The 16175-nt window shown below is 50.9% G+C and overlaps 2 protein-coding genes and 1 long non-coding RNA gene across 39 annotated transcripts; 1 reads left to right on the plus strand and 2 right to left on the minus strand.

Annotated features, from left to right (window-relative positions):
- Positions 1-1656: 1656 nt before the first annotated feature.
- On the minus strand, positions 1657-6306 carry COX14 (cytochrome c oxidase assembly factor COX14). 34 transcript variants are annotated; one of them, XM_086399529.1, is made up of 5 exons: positions 6174-6287; positions 5390-5484; positions 2278-2325; positions 2169-2206; positions 1657-2065 (listed from the first exon to the last, which is right to left on the minus strand). In XM_086399529.1, the coding sequence occupies exon 5, from the start codon at positions 2055-2057 to the stop codon at positions 1884-1886; it is 174 nt and encodes a 57-aa protein (XP_086255655.1). In that variant the 5' UTR covers positions 2058-2065; positions 2169-2206; positions 2278-2325; positions 5390-5484; positions 6174-6287; the 3' UTR covers positions 1657-1883. The 34 variants fall into 34 exon arrangements, with proteins under 34 accessions (XP_086255655.1, XP_086255653.1, XP_086255660.1 ...); XM_086399527.1 differs by lacking the exons at positions 2278-2325; positions 6174-6287 and adding exons at positions 3267-3374; positions 5993-6057 and having other exon boundaries at positions 5390-5513; XM_086399534.1 differs by lacking the exons at positions 2278-2325; positions 6174-6287 and adding exons at positions 3267-3374; positions 5993-6057 and having other exon boundaries at positions 1657-2078; positions 5390-5513.
- On the plus strand, positions 6288-15641 carry LOC147371626 (uncharacterized). Of its 2 annotated transcripts, none has more exons than XR_015163671.1 (3): positions 6288-6533; positions 10063-10324; positions 15437-15641. It is a non-coding gene; the product is annotated as an uncharacterized LOC147371626 (long non-coding RNA). The 2 variants fall into 2 exon arrangements; XR_015163672.1 differs by having other exon boundaries at positions 6296-6631.
- Positions 8164-14566, minus strand: GPD1 (glycerol-3-phosphate dehydrogenase 1). Of its 3 annotated transcripts, none has more exons than XM_086399510.1 (8): positions 14412-14566; positions 13666-13852; positions 12038-12178; positions 11333-11471; positions 10980-11092; positions 10070-10303; positions 9742-9848; positions 8164-8803 (listed from the first exon to the last, which is right to left on the minus strand). In XM_086399510.1, exons 2-8 carry the CDS (start codon positions 13774-13776, stop codon positions 8707-8709), a joined length of 942 nt encoding a protein of 313 aa, XP_086255636.1. In that variant the 5' UTR covers positions 13777-13852; positions 14412-14566; the 3' UTR covers positions 8164-8706. The 3 variants fall into 3 exon arrangements, with proteins under 3 accessions (XP_086255636.1, XP_086255635.1, XP_086255634.1); XM_086399509.1 differs by lacking the exon at positions 14412-14566 and adding an exon at positions 12985-13162 and having other exon boundaries at positions 13666-13752; XM_086399508.1 differs by having other exon boundaries at positions 13666-14566.
- Positions 15642-16175: the final 534 nt, after the last annotated feature.

Raw genomic sequence — 16175 nt, forward strand, 5'->3', positions numbered from 1 at the left:
TGAGTCAGCGATTCTTAACCTGATGTCTATGGTTGAGCTTCAAAGAGGATCTGAAGCAGGAGAATGCCATGATCTCCCTTTGTTGCCAATATAGATCTAATTATCAGATAACAATGCAGCAAATCTGATGAGGTAAAGATTGGAACTATGAACTAAAAATCTTCTGCAAAAGTGTAAGCAAGAAATGACAAGGGTAGAACTGACCAAATGGATGTTTAAATGGTAAAAATTAGTAAGACAATTACTTGGTTGGCAGTAGGATACAGGGAATAATGTAATAAAACCCCTATATTCCTGACTTAGATGATAGTTGAAAATAAGGGGGAAAAAACACGAGTAGGTCCTGGCGATACGAAGAAATGCTTAGTTGTAGACATGTCATGTAAGAGATTCAAGTGGATATAGCAAGCAGCTGGTTGTTATCTGAAGCTCAAAAGGTAAGCCTGGAAGATGCAGGTGTGGAGGGCAGCAGCAGGTTTGAATAGGTGACACTTCTTGTCATGTACCAGAGTATTAAACTTAATATGAAATCTCTCATTCAACTTCAAACCAGTCTTTTAAATTAGGAACTACCACTGAAGCACGCGTATCTACTGGGGAGGAGGAAGAGGGTGAGTTAGGTAACTAAGGGAACAAGGTCTGGGGCTAAGGGTAAGGCTGGAGGCAGGGGCGCTATTAAGAGGATTGGCTCTGGGTACAGGCTGGACAGGGAAGCCGATTCGGCCAAAAAGGAACAGATGGGAAGAAAAGAAGGAATCCACAGAGTTAAAGTCTTCAAGTCTTAAAACAGTGAAAATGAGAATGTAAGAAAGCTCCTCAGAAAGGACTATTTTTATTGGAAGTGGCATTGGGGAGCTGAGAGAACCACGATCCTACTATAGGCAAGTGAGAAGGCAGTGAAGTCCTTCATTAGCATGTCTAGAAAGGATGAGAGGAAAAGGGTTGAGGATATAGGAAAGCTGAGTTTCTAAATCCTGGAACAGGGCTTTCAGGTGATAGGTTTAGGAACAGAGAGACAAAAGTCAGAGCAGTGTGTACACGAGAGCAAAGAGAGGACAGGTGTCAAATAATGGGGGTTATTTGGGCAATTACCGAGAATGACATGAACAAGCAAGTCTCAAAGCTCAAAATGAAATGGTAAGTCTCTCTTCATAGTTGGGTTTTACCTCAAATGCTGTTCTTTCATATCCTCTTTGCAAGAAGAGAAATCGAACCTGATGCTTATACCCACTGTCCCTAAGGAGATAGACTGCATTACTATAGGCTGCCCAGAAGTCCTTCACATTTTTTAAGAACTATCCCTCTTCTACTTCATGCAATTTTGATACAGCTACTAAACAAGAGCCTCTGCCTCCCTTGACACGTGTGGCCATGCTGACCACAGAACCCCATTACTTGGACATAATAACTGGTCCAGAAATGGCCCCTGACTGAAAAAGAGCTTTGGTCTTTACAGAGTCTTCTCAGGGGATTTATACAGGTGCTGGGGCAGTCTTTTCATTGAGATCATGAGAGTTGAGATTACTATTCCTAGAACTAGTTAATAGGCAGAGCCCAAGATATGGAACTCTAATCCGTGACTAGAAAATGGGTAATCAAGGTCCCACCTCTGTGGTCCACACCCTATTCAAGTAAACAAAAGCACCAAGACACAGATATGGCAAAGTATTTAATGTCTATAGGTGTGCCTCACCCTCCCATTCCTGTTTTGATTCGATAGCCTCTCCAAACTGGCTGCACCAGAGAAAACATGGGCATTTTCCACAGAGCAGAGTTTGAAAGCCAGTAAGGCCCTGGTCCTCTTGACTCAGAAACGATTGCAGGTACAGTCTTTCCACAGCATGCCTCAGGCCTCTCTGCTCAAGGAAAAAAGCCCCCCAGTTCTATAGGGCTCCTGAGGTCTTCTGTTCTTCTGCAGCCTGGCGCCGGGAGCTGCGCCGCTGGAAATAGTGGTAGGCTCGGACACTGCAGAGGTAACCCCCGTACACAGTGAGGAGCATCATGGAGGTGGAGAAGGTCTTGTAGCCAATGTCAGCTAGTTGCTTGGCAGTTGGCATGTTGTCCCCTATAAAGACAGACTGGATTTAGACCCAAGGATAAGGCCTCATCTGCCCAGCCCCCTCCCCTGCTTATCTGGCTGCACTCTATTCTGAATAGCTGCTACTCACATGGCAAAGTTTGGTAGCTCAGCTGGTAGAGAATCCACCTGCAATGCAGGAGACCCCAGTTCAATTCCTGGGTTGGGAAGATCCCCTGGGGAAGGGATAGGCTACTCACTCCAGTATTCTTGGGCTTCCCTGGTGGCTCAGCTGGTAAAGAATCTGCCTGCAATGTGGGAGACCTGGGTTCAATCCTTGGGTTGGGAAGATCCCACGGAGGAGGGCATGACAATCCACTCCAATATCCTTGCCTGGAGAATCCCCATAGACAGAGGAGCCTGATGGGTTACAGTCCATGGGGTCAAAAAGAGTAGGACATGGCTGAGCAACTAAGCACAGCACATACTGGAAGATATTGCTGGGAACTCTTAAGATTCAAAAGGGCAAACAAAGTCTGCATACAAGGTACAGAAACATAGCTCAAACCAGGTGTATATGAATGACATCACAGCTAACACTTGACCCTCCATGTTTATGGAATGAAGTGACTGGTATGGACCACCTAGAAATGTTCTTAATTGGTGTATTACTTTAGGCACACATCAGTTTTTCTGGCCAGAAAGGAATTAATGGAAATAGCCAGAGATTAAATATTAACAGTATATTATTCTGTCATAGGAGCCTTCTGGGCAATATCCAATTTGTTTTCCCATAAAATCATCTTATTTATGGCTCAGATTCCCAGGTTGGTCTTCAAGCATCTGTTAAAGCCATAGTATCCTTGAAATAGTGCCAATAGTATGTTTATATTGTTTCAATTAGACATAACCTTCTACAGCATTAATTCTAAGTTTCAAACATAAAACCAAGAACCTATCCCAAGGGCTAAAAACAAACTTACTGAGGCCCCAGCAAATGTTAACTCACATGTGCTTCAGATAAATTACTTCTAATTTAAGTGTTCCCTGGATAGTCTGAGCTAGGGAACAAGAGAAAGAATCTCTCATCTTGAACAAAATGTTCCTCAATCTGGGACTCTGCTGAGAGAATTAAAACTCTGACTGCAGTTAGTGAGAATAGGTTTCTTAAAAGTAAAGAATTTGAAAGAAGAGAAGTTCAGAATTAGCTGGTTGAGGGGATCTCGAGTAGGGTAAGATGTCTAATTACTTTTCAAAGTAAGTCCCATGAGTTGAATACTGCCTTTGAGCCAGTCCTTGAGGGTGGATCCCAATGCTGAGCTGAGGCACAGCTTCCTTGAATCATAATTCCAAGTGGCTATTGAAAGTAACATTAAATAATGTCAGAGGAAGAAAACCAAATGGCACAGGGGCAAGATAAGAAAGGGATGTTTTCAGGTTATTTGAAGTTTGAAAGGCCTCTAAGCTGTGAGACAGAAACACACACACACACACACACACACACACACACACACACACACAGAGGTTATTTGAAGTTTGAAAGGCCTCTAAGCTGTGAGACAGAAACACACACACACACACAGGTTATTTGAAGTTTGAAAGGCCTCTAAGCTGTGAGACAGAAACACACACACACACACACAGGTTATTTGAAGTTTGAAAGGCCTCTAAGCTGTGAGACAGAAAGAAACACACACACACACACACACACACACACACACACAGGTTATTTGAAGTTTGAAAGGCCTCTAAGCTGTGAGACAGACAGATACACACATACACACACACACACAGCAGGACACTAAGGTAATAAGCTCCCAGTTGGCAGCCTTCAAACTCCACCTAACTTATTCTTTCTCATCCTATCCCCCATTATCCTGGCCAGACACTAACCACTTATAGGACCACCTCTTCTCAGAGCTGGAGGAAGAAGGCTGGAAATAGGGTGGTAGATCTTGCCTAGAAGAGTGACAGAAGATCTACTGATGAAAATTTTCTAGAATCTCTTCTCCTGTCTAATCCAACTTGAGATTTCTATTTTCAAATTAACAAAAACTCTTCAGACCCTGAGCTAAAGCAGGGCAGTAGTAAAGGAGAACACAGATGAAGAAATTATTCTGGAAGTAGAACAAGGCTTATTAATTGGATGGGCTAGGGCAAAGTTGATGTATCTGCAAGTTAACAACTGAGGAAACTTTATGGAGTGGGATACCGTTAATAGAAAAGAGAAGAAACAGGTGTGTCTATATGTGTGTATGGGGATGGTGGTGGAGGCAGGAAGCGTCAGCCAAGATCATGAATTGGACACGTTCAAGTTAAGATGCTTAACGCAAAATTCACATGATGATGTCTGCCAGACACGTGGATATACAAATATGGAACAAATCCTGGGAAAGAGGCTAGGCTACAGATACATATGGAAATAACAAGTGATACCAAATTAGAGGATAAAACCAAAGAGAGTGAAGTCAAGGGAACACCAGTTTGAAGAAAGAAAACAATTAGGGAAGGAAAACAGGTAGGAAATTCCAGAAACACGTGGAATGCTCTTTCATTTAACCATGACAATGGTTGAAAATCACTGCTCTATCAAGTTACTGCCACTAACAGAGGTATGCTTTATCTTTCGGGTATACTGGGCCAGAAGGAAAAAGGCCCATGAATCCCAACATGTCTATGCATTTTTCTAGGATAGAAACAGATGATTAGAAGGATCATAACCCCCTTTCACCCCAAAGATAAGAACTGATGTTGTGATTTGCTGGTTAAGGGAATGGCAATGATAAGAATAACACAAGGTCAAGTAAATTCTAGTTTTGTTTTGCTTACTGATAAGGAGATTTGAATGTTTTCAGAGAAGTTCAATTCAGTCACTCAGTCGGATCCTACTCTTTGCGACCCCACAGACTGCTGCATGCCAGCCTTCCCTGTCCATCACCAACTCCCAGAGAAGAAAAGAAGAAACTGGTGGCTAAACTGAGTGAGGTGGGTGGGATGGAATAAGATCTAGGATGGCCCAGAAAAAGAGGAAATTAGAAGTCCAAGTAGAAGGATTAACCTTGAAAATGAAAATTTTTGAGGTTAGCAGGAGAACCTTCTCATCTATGGGGCATCGGGTTTCTCAATAAAGCTCAAGGGTCTGTTATGGGGTTAGACTGGTTTCAGAATAACAACAAAAAGAAAACAAGAACCATAATGAAAAATGACACAAGGGTGTAATCTATAAAAACGTTTTCAAATTGTGGCTCTTTTTTCTTTTTCTGCCCCCTGAACACGGGAGAACCTCAAAGCTCAGATCTCTCTCCTCTGGAAAACTCATTTCCTCAAATGGGTCCATTCACCTTAGCTTAGATTTACTACTCACTTATCTACCTTTCACTCGGGCTATGTATGAAGGCTGCAGAGAAGGTGGCTTCTGTCCCAAAGGAGTTTATGGTTTGATGCGGATAAGCTGTGCATCCCAAATTCTGTTAGACAAAGTAGAAGACAGCAGTGACTAGAAAAAAAGAGGCATTTTGAGACTTCAGAGACAAAGCGAGGGCTCAAGAAAAGTTAGCAGAAAGGTGGAGACGGGCGGGCAGCAGTCGTTAGAAGGATTGGGAGGATTTACGTCAGTGAAGAGGGAGGGAGAGATATCCCAGGAATTGAAAGCAGCAAAGGAGTGGAGCCAGTTAATCGATAAACAGGAACGGGTGCCCGGGAAAGCTGCATTTCAGGGCACAGCGGACTACAAGATGAGAAAGGGTCAGAGTTACTAGAGTCAGAGCGTGGAGGACAAAACGCGCGGTGGAGTCAAGGCCTGACAGAAACCTACGGCCGCGAGGAGGATGCTGGGCTGGAAGCAGCGCACGATACGCGGTAAACCTCAAGGACACCGAAGACTGGGCATGCGAGGATGCGGTAAGCAAAGGCCGGCCCCAGCGGGAGCGCCTCAGCACACCGGAGGCCCGGGCTCCGGCCTGATTCAGGGCGTACCTGGATGCTGCCGCTCCCTGCCGTCCGACCGAGGCCTCCAGCCTGCGCGACCTCAGAGCGTAGACGGAAGCGGCACCCGGGACGAGAACGAGTAAGAATAGTGGCCCAGGAACAACACTGAATGCTGAGGCGCTCTTAGTGCCGAACACCACCCTTTCTCCCGCCCCCTCGCCCCGCTTACCCTCTAGAATTTGGCTCCCGACGAGGGTAGAGCCCTGCGCGTCGGACGCAGCATAAACCCGCCCATGAAGGCGGGAGCCCGCGCAGGTGGCAGCTCTGATTGGTTGCCGCCTTTGAACTTCCGACTTCCGGGTCAGGCGCCTTTAGTACGCATCCTCAGACGAGTCTTCCTCTCGGAGAGGCCTATTGATTTCTGGGGGTTGTAGTCATTCTTCACTGAGAAAAGGTCTTTGGCGACCCAAGTTCTGTAACCAGAACTTTTAGGATAATCAGTCACGAGAGAAAAGGCGATCTTTCTCTCCAACTCTGAGGAAACCAGCCAATCCTCAGCCTGTGGCACAGTGACGTCTCCGGTAGCTAGGTAGGTTCTCTCGGAGTCAGCCCTCTGAAGGGGACTGTGCGCCCCCTACAGATTGGAGCTGCCCTCTTCCCCGCCGCCGGCCCTTAAGCCCAGCTCAGGTAGGAATCCGACCCGCACCGCGAGGCCTGGGCCGCCCAGGACTGCGGCCGGTGTAGCCATGGGCACGGAGTGGGCGCAAGGGTCGCATTTCCGTAATGTTTCTGTCCCATATGTGACCTCCCCGCTTGCAGGCGGCGTGATATAGCCCCAAAGCGCCTGGAAAGGATTGGGGGGGATGCCACTTGGGGAAGGCGGGACTGCGTGGGCACCCCAGCAAGGGGCCGGGAGTGGCTAGGACAATCGAGGAAAGATTTCTTTTTTCCTTTTTCCCGTGGCATGAGTGCAAACACACGCATGTAGTGATGCACACTGCACATGCACCGCCACGTGCAGTTAAGTGTCCTTCCCCAACTTGTTTCTGGAAAAACCAAATCGGTTTTTGGATAGGCGAATAGGCCTGATTCAGAAGCCTCAGATTCAGTTAATGGTGAACAAAAATAAGCAAAGGTTTCTGACTCTCCAAGAGGGTCGCAGCTGCAGCCTAGGGAAGGAACTGTCATTTTGCCCTGACTTTGACCTCCTAGAGAGGCAGTTTCTGGATCCAGTCAGCACCAGACCTGGGCCCAGCCTCACTGCCTGACCCAGGAAGCTCTGCCCTTCACTGGTGAGGGTGACTCCTCTTCTCAAGCACCTGCCTGGTTTGTCCAGGAGTAAGGGAAGATTAACTTAATGCTGGCCAGAGCCAGTGTGCCAGGCACTGCCACACAGGAAGCTGAGACCCTCTGCTGGACGTGACAGGAGCCCTTGGGCTCTATTTATAGCCAGGGGCTCAAACTGCTGACCTGTGACATTCCCCTGCTGCCTCATTCCAGCCTGGAGCAAGGCCACTGCCAAGCACAGACCTCTCCTTCCTCCTCTCACTCCAGGGGGTAGTGTGGTTTGACTGTTTTTCCTCCTCCATGAATTTCCCAGCTCCTGAGGTGCTAGGGAAGTCAATACTGCATGAGAAGGCCTTCCGGTGACAAAGGAGAGCTGACCTTGGAGTGTCAGGACCACCAAGATGGGGACCTGCTCGTCCTCCCTTACCCACTCTTTGGCCCTTTGGCCTCCAAGTACAGGTGCTGGTTAGCTGCTCTGGCTGTTCTAGGGGTAGCTGAGAATTGGGTATAGGGTTTAGGAGGAGGTAAGGATCCAAGATGTCTTGGGCAGACAGCAGCAGGAGGGACCCAGCTGACACCTCCCCCCACTAGAGCTCCCAAGAAGGGAGGCAGGGCAGTTACAAAGGTCAAAGGGAGCAGGGTGATCTGAGTTTGCTATGAAAAGGTGTAGCTCTGTCAGCAGATTAAGTTCCTGCTCCCCAAAGAGGGTACTGGCGGGGAGGGTGAGAGAGGCTTGGAAAGGTCACGCATGGTAGGGAGAAGCTGGCAAAGAACTAGGGACCGGGAAGTCCCGAGGGAGAATGACAAGCCCCATGGCCAGAGATGCCAGCGTGGCAGCAACCCTGGTGCCAGGGCAGCCTGGGGGAGGGGGAAAGGGGAGATGACCAGAGCTTTCTGAGGACGCAGATGTTGCTAGGAGAAGCTAGAAGGCGGTTGTTTGAGATCTTTGTATTTTGTGAACAAACACTGAGAGATCCATTGATGCCCTGTGGGGCCTGGCAGAGGTCAGAGCAAAGGGGTCCCTGGCGCCATGTCAGCTCAAAAGCCCAGACCCCTCCCTGCAGCCCTTGCCTCATCCCTCTTGTAGCTGAGGCATGGGGACAAGAATTCTGGTCTATGTGAGGCAGCACGAAGCAGCCCTTGCCTTGCCTCCCTTTCCCTCCCCTCCTCCCCCGACAGGCCCAAAGCAGGCCACTCTGGGGCTGATTCTGCCCCTCTCACAGGACAGGGAGAAAGCTCCCCATTTGGAGAGGGACTAGGCAACTCCATTTCTGGTGAGATGTGATGGCCGAGAGGTTGTGGGCTGCTTCAGGATCTCCAGGCAGGAACCCGGGCCCTCAGCCTCCTGTCACTCAGTGAAAAGCTGAAAAGACGCTGCTCCGTGGGGAGTCCCGGAGCTCCTGGTGGCCAGGCACCCCAAGCTTCTGCCTGTCTCCATTGATAAAGAGGCTGCCTGGCCTGGGCCTCAGGCCTGCTCACACATGTTCTGGATGATTCTGCAGGCAGTGGATGAATTCCCCCACTGGCTGGTTCTCGTAGCATACCTTGTACACAGCTGTGAACAGAGGGAACCTAGAATGGGGAAGGACAGAGCCAGCTTGGCCTCCAGACAAGCCCCCAATCCTCCAGCCCCTAACCCTGTACTCCCTGCTTTCCCGCCTTCAAGCTCAAGCAGACCCTGGCTCTCAATTTCCAACTGCTGAGAATTTGAATTTCCTAGCCCTGGGTTTTAGGGTCAGGTTCTTATTGCCCGTCTCCCTATCATATTGAACTTGCCTGCATGATTTCCTGGCATCAACTTTCTGTTCCAACTTGGCAAGCCACTTAACCTCTCTGAGCCTCACTATCATCAGCTGTAAAAGGGAGTCAGTATAACAAAGTAGTGAAGAAGTGATTGTGAGTTATGTGAAGGTGCTCAGTAAATGCCAGTTTCCTTCTTCCCAGGCTGCTCCTTTTACCAGGAGGCTTTACCTGACCAGTCATGAGCTGATCTTTTGAGCTTGTTTCGAATTCTCTTGCTCTATGATTCTTTCTCAAATCAACAGAGCTCTGCTCTGATCAGTTCATCACCCCCACTGTCTCTGTGCTCCCTGAAAAGAAGACTGTCCTTTTCTGCACACCTCACCACCCAGGACAGTATTTGGAGACAGAAGGGATGGCCTCAAAGAAGTGGCTTAGACTGAGGGTGATGGACAGAGAGGCAGGACAGTCACAGAAGCTTATTCCTGTCCACTCACATAGCAGAGGACAGCAGGAGGCCATGTAAAAGGTCCTAGCAATGTGGTATAAAGAGCACTAGACTGGAAAGAATTCAAAGACAATGCACTAGCTGGGGACAGTGGGCCCACTAGACCCTCTCCAGGCTCTTGGCTCTGTCTGCAAACATAAGACAACCTTTCCCTCTCTGCCTACTTCACATTGGGCAGTGAGGAGGGTTCAGGAAGATGATGAACAGGGAGAGCACTTCTGGCCATGGTTCCCTCAAGAGTGAGGCTGGGCCCGACACTTACTTGTCCACCATGCCTTTGTGCTGGAGGATACTGTGCAGTTCCCGGGCTGTCTGGGGCCCCTGCAGCTTCTGTCCATTCAGCATCTCTTTCTCCAGCTGCTCAATGGACTGTGAAAAAAATAGGACGGGCAGATGGAAATGGGAGAAGGGAGTTGTCAGCGTGAGATGGAGAGACTGGGGCTCTGGCAGGAGGTGGGTCTTAAGAGGAAAGAAATGGGAATGTTCACAACAATCTTAATGTTTGTGCTCAAGAGATGCCACAAGCCAGGTTCCTCTGCCTTAACACCTACAGGGCCCACCCTCCCTGCTCCATTCTCCCTAGGGCCCACCTTTCCTGTGCGGGCGAAGGCCTCGGCCACCTTCCGGTTCCGCCCTCCGTAGCAGGTAGTGATGAGGTCAGCAACACCGCAGCTCTCCAAGAAGGTGGCAGAGGACACGGAGCCACTGCAGAAGAGCTTGGCGAAGGCGATCATCTCCATGAGTCCCAGTCGGATCACAGCTGCCTTGGTGTTGTCGCCAAAGCCCAGGCCATCACAGAAGCCAGCCCCAACGGCCACTATATTCTTTGAAGAGTGGAGTCATGGGTGAGAAAGGATCCCTCCCGCAGGCCCCACTTGGGACCCTCAGCACTTGCCTCCTGCTTCTTCCATCAGCCATGACATGCCCCCTTCCTTCATAATGAAGGAAGGTGGGTGGGCTCCTCAACTCCTTCCACTCTTGGTTTCCCCCCTTGCCACTCCCTTCTTTTAGCCTTGACTTGTGCTTCCTGGCTCCCCAGCCCTGCCCTATACTCCATCCTTGAGGACTTTCCCTGAAAACCAGTCTACCTGGCCCACCCATCCATGGCTGTTTTATGTCCCTGATAGTCATCCATAGCTCTGTCTGGGAGCCAGAGTTCTGGTCATCAGTCTGTCTGGGTGTCCTGGACATCTCATCTCCCGTTACCCTGGGTGCTCTACCAGGGCATCTCCTCTTCCCCACCAGACCAGCCCTTTGAGCCAGGGATAGGGTGTCCCACAAGGGGCTACAGAGGAAAGGAAGAAGGGAGCCCAGTGTCTGAAGTTAAGCGATTGCAGGCCTGAGTGATCCTGGCTTTGCTTCTGCAGTGCTTCCCATGTGTCCTGTACTCAGTGAGGATGGGGAGTGAGCACCTGGAGTCCCAGCAACGTTGTACAGCTAAGCTAGGCCTTCTTTCAGGACCTTCTCCCCACCCCATAGCTGCCTCTGTGCCCCTCTCACCTTTAAGGCCCCACAGATCTCTACTGTGTCCACCTCCTGCACCACCGTGATGCGGAAATTGGGTGTCTGCATCAACTCTTTCAGAAGCTGTCCATGAGCCTGGTTCTTGCTACCTAAATTGAGGAGGGGGTAGGGCTTTAAGAAAGGGCTCTTGACTCTTCTTCCCGCACCTGCCTGAAGCAGGACCTACAACTCTTTCCACAGGGGCGTCCAACCCCCCTCATCTCTAATGCTGGGGTCTTCTTCCTTCGCCTGCCTTCTGGGGAGAAGATGGCTAGGTGGGTGGGAAATAAAGCCTGGGGAGGGGATATAACTAGAGTTGCACTATGTATGTAGGTGGGTGGGGGTCTCACCAATGGTTGTCTCACAGAACTTCTCATCAGCCACCTCGTTGGCAATGTTGGCCCCCATCAGCACGCTCATGGGGATGCCAAGGCGCTCCCCAATCACTTCAGAGATGAGCTTCAGCCCCTTGGGGCCTTCGTCTACCCCCTGGGCACAGGATGGAGCTCAGGACAGGTGCCTTTTACCCCAACTGAGGGCTTCCCACCCAGAAATCCTGCCCCTTCCAAATTCACTGTGCGTCAGTGTCCCTCCCCAAAGGTCCTCCCCTAGTCCAGCGCAGCCAGAGCTTGCTGTGAGGAGAGCAGGTAGCATTTTCATGTGAAAATGAAAGCATCCCAAAATCCTCCTGCAACCTACTTCTCCGAGGTAATGTACCCCTCCACACCCCTGAACACCCCACCCCCAAGTACTCCAAACCAGCTTCCATCCCTTCTCAGCTCCTCAAACCAGCCTGCTTCTCATATCCCCTAGGCATCCCTCGTACATCTAAATTCCCTAAGACACCTACCTCCAGATTGACACTTTATCTACTCCCCAACCAACTTCCTCTTCCCAGTGGCCCCCGGCATCTGCTTCCCCAGCCTCCCCAAAGCGAACTCTTCTCTCTTCAGAAAATCCCTGGCCTACTTGTGCAGTTTTCTGTCTCACTTCACCAACCCTGAGTCCCACAGCAGGTGGCTGTACCCCCTTCCACAGGAAGGTGTCTCTGGCACCTTAATAAGAGACACGCCAATGGTGTCGGCCTTCAGGTGGCCCTTGAGCTGATCACAGATCTTGCCGATGAACTGATGGGGCACCACAAAGATCAGGATGTCGGCATCCGCTGCAGCCTGGACCACATCAGGGACAGCCACCTGTGGGGGTGACCAGTACTCATGGGCCTGCCAGACTGCTTCTAGCCCCTGTGGAGCCCCATTCGGGAGATCTAGGAGCCAGAGTGAGGCTGGTGGGGAAGAAGGACGGGTAGTTTGGGGGTTGAATCTGGAAGGGCTGAACCTGGAGGAGCAAGACACTCTATTCTCTCCCCCTCACCATTATTTCTTCTACACTTCAGCTGTCCTGGACTCTTGAGAACTCCTGGAAACCTCCTCCCAGCCCTCTCCTAATCCTTGGCTGTGGGACAGTGAGATCTGGGCTTGGCAGGAGGAAGAGGACGAGTAAGATTTCATCACCCTGCTCCTTAGGGCCCCCAGCTGGGAATGGAGCCCCAGTCTTCCTGCTCTCTTCCCTGCTCACCCTTTCTAGGTGGGGAGTAAGCCACATGGATTTGACCAAAGACCTTAAGTCCAAGGAGCAGTCTCCATGTCTGCTAATCACCCAGTGAATGAGTAACAGGATTAGAGCCCGAGGCAGGCACTACCTGAACCCCAAGTCTGGGAACCAGAGAACCTGCCTTTGGTTGTCATGGAGACCAACTTCCTCATCTTTTCCCCCTCCCTTTCCTCCTGGGAGCCCACCGGGCAAAGTGGAGATGCAGGGGTATGCACTCGGGTTGTCCTCAGTCCCAGAGTGCTCTGGGAGCTGTGCACGAGGGTACCCTGTGCCCGGAGGAGCCCTCCTGAGATGCTTCTCAAGTCCAGTGGCACATGAAACAGCCCCCGCCTGGCAGGAAGCACCCCCTCCGCTTCCCTCTCCCTTTCTACGGGGTGTTGGGGCTCACCACATTGGGGGGCAGCTTGTGCCCTGGCAGGTATTTGACATTCTCGTGCTGTGTGTTGATGATCTCTGTCAGCTTTCTGCCCCCGATGTCTTCCTCAAACACCCACATGGTCACCCGTGGGTCAAAGTGTGCCAGCTGGGCTGCATTGCCACCCACAATCTTGGCGATGGCTGAGCCCCTGGCGGGAGCGGGGAGCACAGAAATTGGAGGAGTGAGGCAGGAACAGTGGCAGGGGAGGGGACAGTGCTCCACCTCAGGATATCACAGTATCCACTGGATTATTTACTTGCCACCTCCCTTGTCACCCCTTCCCCTATGACACCGTGTCTCTAATAAGCAGGCAATAGAAAGGAGACTCAGTCTCCCTGACACTGCTGCTTGAGAAGGGGGCCAGCTCTCTGATCTCCCAACACTGCCCCCCCCCCCCCCACCCCTGCCACCCATGCAGCTTTTCAGGCAGGGAGTCCTCTGGAGGCTCCCTTCCTGTGGGGGAAGGTACAGGTGCCACTGCCGAGAGGCAAGGGCCAGGAGGGGTCGGGGTGCCCTCTGTCCTGGTGGGGTAGGCAAGAGACAGCAGCGGGAGCCGGAGCACTTCCTGCTCACCAAGCCTCCCTCCCTGACTTCCGAAGACTTGAGGGAGCCCCCCTGCCCTCCAACACACTCCTTGACAGAGCTGCTTACCAGTTGCCAGAGCCTACAATGCAGACTTTCTTGCCGGTCATGGTGCTGCTTCTCTGCCTGAGCCGCCAGCTGGGTGCCACTCTCCCCAGCTCCCCTGCTGGCTGGGAGCATATAACTCCAACACACGTGGGTGCAGCCAAGCCCCGCCCTCCAGGGGAGGGAAGGCGGGCACCCAGGGAGACAGAGTCTGGCAGGGCCAGGGAAAGGGGGGGAAAAGGAGAGAGACAGGTGGGGAACAGGAATGGGGCACAGACCAGGCCCGCTTTTCCTCTTCGGTTTGCCAGCTGACGGTGCTGGCAGGCTTCTTCCCTTGGCTCCAGCCCAGGTCCTCACCCCCCTCCCTCCCCACAATGGGCTCATCTTGAGGTCTGCCAAGAGCAAGCCCAGATAAGGAACAAGTGACCAGTCTCCTGCACTCCCTTCTGTCCCCTAGCCCTGGAATAAGCTGTATTCAGTCCTAGCAGCAGACACAGGCATGCTTGGTTTTCCAAGGTAGAATTGTCCCATGTGATCTCCCAGGACCCCCAAAACTGCTCTGCAGGTTTATCCTCTGGCAGCGATGGGTCATGTGTCACTGGTCCCACTCCAGCTCCACTGCAGCGCTGGCGTAAGGTGGGGGGTGTGAGCCCCTTTATGCAAGGTGAGGCCACACAGAAGGTGAGGGGAGGGCCTGCTTTGGGACAGCCGAAGGATAAGAAGACCCCGCTAGCCTGAGAAACAGAACCCATCAGTGGGCCTCTCCTCACCTGAATGCCTTCCAGAAAGGAGGGCTGCTGCTGCTGCTAAGTCGCTTCAGTCGTGTCCGACTCTGTGCGACCCCATAGACGGCAGCCCATCAGGCTCCCCCGTCCCTGGGATTTCTCCAGGCAAGAACACTGGAGTGGGTTGCCATTTCCTTCTCCATTGCATGAAAGAGAAAAGTGAAAGTGAAGTCGATCAGTCGTGTCCAACTCCCAGCGACCCCATGGACTGCAGCCCACCTGACTCCTCCGTCCATGGATTTTCCAGGCAAGAGTACTGGAGAGAAAGGAGGGCAGGAAGGCTTAAAGTTGGACGCAAAGTGGTCCACAAGTCTTTTGCAGACTCTGGGCTTGAGGAGGACAGGAGAAGGAAGGCAGCCCAAGTGTTCACTGTCCTTGAGAGGCACTGAGCTTCCTTCACTTCTCTCTTCGGTTTCCCAGCTACTACCATGCCAGGGGCTCCTTTAGATTAGTGGCTATTTTGCAGAAGCCAGAAAGGGGAGGGAGGCAGGACCTGGGGCAGCTGTGACCTCTGTAGAGCCTTGTGGTCTCAGATGCTGTAACTGAGTGGGGTGTGTGCTTTTGGGAGGAGGGAGAATGCAAGGGGCACACTGAGTAGCTCGAGGTGCTAATGTTGCCCACAGCAACGTTTAAGCGGGAGCTTCGGTTTCTAGGCTGATGTGGAGAGCGGGGCAAAGGCCCCCAACGCTCCAGCTGTCTGTGCACCTTGGCCTGGAAGGCAGACACCACTGTGTGCTCACGTGCCGACCTCCTGGCTTGGCCGACTGCTGAGTGGGTGTTTCCGTCCCCCTGGGCTGTTGCTGGCCGCAAACTGTGATAAGCACTGGGCCAGAGGGGAGTCTGTGTGCAACCACGGAATCAGGGTCAGTGGCCCTGAGAGCAAGACTGGGGAGAAATGGTTTTCTAAGTTCTAGGGACTGCCTGGAAAAGCCCACCATACTCTGCTCCCATGGCCAGGGAGTTCCCTTACAGGGACATAAATGAAATCAGTAGCTGATTGTTTCTCTTAGGAAGAAAATTAAGCCTACTACAGAGCCAGCTTCCTGCAGATTACTGTTATTGCACTGGCATCGAGAAAAAGGCACCAGTGCCAGGCTGCCAGCTGGGAGCTCCGATTACGGGTGATGAAGAGAAAGAATGCTTCTGTCCCTGGCACATAGGATGAGAACCCCAAAGAATGGATGTTTATGCATAAAATAACCTGTTTTTGCCTAACTGCTTCCATCTCTCATTTTGTCCCTACCATCATTTTTAGTAGTATGGAGACAAAGAATTTGTTCATTTATATAGGAATGAAGTGTGCAGAGATTCAGAATTGGCTTGTCACAGGAACTTATCTGTTACACAAGAGTTCTTTTCCCAAGAGCAAACTGTAGATTATTTGCTTGAAATTAATAATGGTTCATCAGCCATTCATTACACATGTAATTAGCCTGGGTGAAAACAGATGCCATTTCAATGTCCTTGACATCAATTTTTTCCACTTCAAGTTATCACCCACACACACTTCTCTCTGCTTTTCCTACTCAAGTCTGATAAACCCCCACATTCCAGACTGCGAACAGTGGTTGTATCCTTGCTGGGTTTGACTGCACATAGGCAATACTTGAGTATTCACATCCACGGAGGCAAAGGTTAACTTTTTATAGTTACAGTTTTGAAATGTGATTGCCTTCGTCCTGAATCCTAAATTCCCTTCTTGGTTAGAACCAAGCTAGATAATGGCACAGAGGAAGAAAGGAAAGAGCC

This window comes from Bos grunniens, chromosome 5 (assembly GCF_055505025.1).
Source record: "Bos grunniens cultivar Pamir isolate PY7600 chromosome 5, Bosgru_T2T1.0, whole genome shotgun sequence".
NCBI classification, from domain to species: Eukaryota; Metazoa; Chordata; class Mammalia; order Artiodactyla; family Bovidae; genus Bos; species Bos grunniens.